General features: G+C 38.9%; 1 protein-coding gene across 1 annotated transcript; it reads left to right on the top strand.

The window, feature by feature from the left end:
- The first annotated feature begins 260 nt into the window (after window positions 1-260).
- Window positions 261-1202, top strand: LOC143690002 (olfactory receptor 9K2). Its single transcript, XM_077168017.1, has one exon. It carries the CDS (start codon window positions 261-263, stop codon window positions 1200-1202), a length of 942 nt encoding a protein of 313 aa, XP_077024132.1.
- The last annotated feature ends 209 nt before the right edge of the window (window positions 1203-1411 follow it).

Below are 1411 nucleotides of genomic sequence, written 5' to 3' on the forward strand. Positions count from 1 at the left end.
GGGGTGGAAAGACACTGCTCTAGACTCAAAGATGAAAGACCTAATTCAACCATGTGCTAAATCAAGAAATAAAACTTAAAATTCATAGTCAGTTGAAATTGGCTTCAACTTAAGTCACAGAATTTATATGAGGTTAAAATTAATAATTATAAAATACTTTTAAAAATTTAAGTAATATAAGACATTTTTTTGTGACAGTAGGTTTAAAGTCAAAAGCTCATTTGTTTATTTTGCCATGTGCCTTTCAGCAGGTCTTTGCCATGGGTGACAGGGGAACAAGCAATTACTCAGAAGGAATTGACTTCATTCTTATAGGCTTCAGAGTTCATCCAGAGCTCCACACCTTCCTCTTCCTACTATTTCTGTTTGTATATGCCATGATCCTTCTAGGAAACATTGGGATGATTGCCATTATTTTGACTGACCCCCAACTGAACACACCAATGTATTTCTTCCTAGGAAACCTGTCCTTCATTGACCTCTTCTATTCATCTGTTATTGCACCCAAGGCTATGATAAACTTCTGGTCTGAAAGCAAGTCCATCTCCTTTGCAGGCTGTGTGACCCAGATGTTTCTCTTTGCCCTCTTCATTGTGACCGAGGGATTTGTCCTGGCAGTCATGGCTTATGACCGCTTCATTGCCATCTGCAATCCCCTCCTCTACTCAGTTCAGATGTCGTCACGTGTCTGCATTCAGTTGGTGGCAGGATCCTATTTCTGTGGCTGCATCAGCTCAGTTCTTCAGACCAGCATGACGTTCACTTTATCCTTTTGTGCATCTCGGGCCATTGATCACTTTTACTGTGATACTCGCTCACTTCAGAGGCTGTCTTGTTCAGATCTCTTTATCTATAATGTGGTGTCTTTTTCCTTATCCAGCATCATTATTTTGCCTACCATCATAGTCATTATTGTTTCTTACATGTATATTTTGTCCACAATTCTAAAGATAAACTCCACTGAGGGACGTAAGAAAGCCTTCTCCACTTGCAGCTCTCACCTGGGAGTTGTGAGTGTGCTGTATGGTGCCGTCTTTTTTATGTATCTCATACCTGACAGATTTCCTGAGCTGAGTAAAGTGGCCTCTTTATGTTACACCCTAGTTACTCCCATGTTGAATCCGTTGATTTACTGTCTGAGAAACAAAGATGTCCAAGTGGTTCTAAAAAAACTTCTAGAGAAGAAAAATATTATTCTTTGATTGTAATTTCTCTTCCACCAATCTGACTGTGGCTTTTTGTTTAGGATCCTTGATGATCCTTATCATCAGTTGCATTTTGATATATGACATTTATTTAAAAAATTCCTTTGGTGGCGTTGTTAATATTGAAAGTCCTGCAGAGTGGAGATGCTTTGACTACTGGAGAATGATTTTTAGTTGTGAATTCCCCACTAATCTCACATAACATT

Source organism: Tamandua tetradactyla, chromosome 7 (assembly GCF_023851605.1).
Source record: "Tamandua tetradactyla isolate mTamTet1 chromosome 7, mTamTet1.pri, whole genome shotgun sequence".
Taxonomy (NCBI): Eukaryota; Metazoa; Chordata; class Mammalia; order Pilosa; family Myrmecophagidae; genus Tamandua; species Tamandua tetradactyla.

Coding starts and splice junctions, on each gene's coding strand:
- LOC143690002 (XM_077168017.1), top strand. CDS start 261: ATGGGTGACAGGGGAACAAGCAATTACTCAGAAGGAATTGACTTCATT.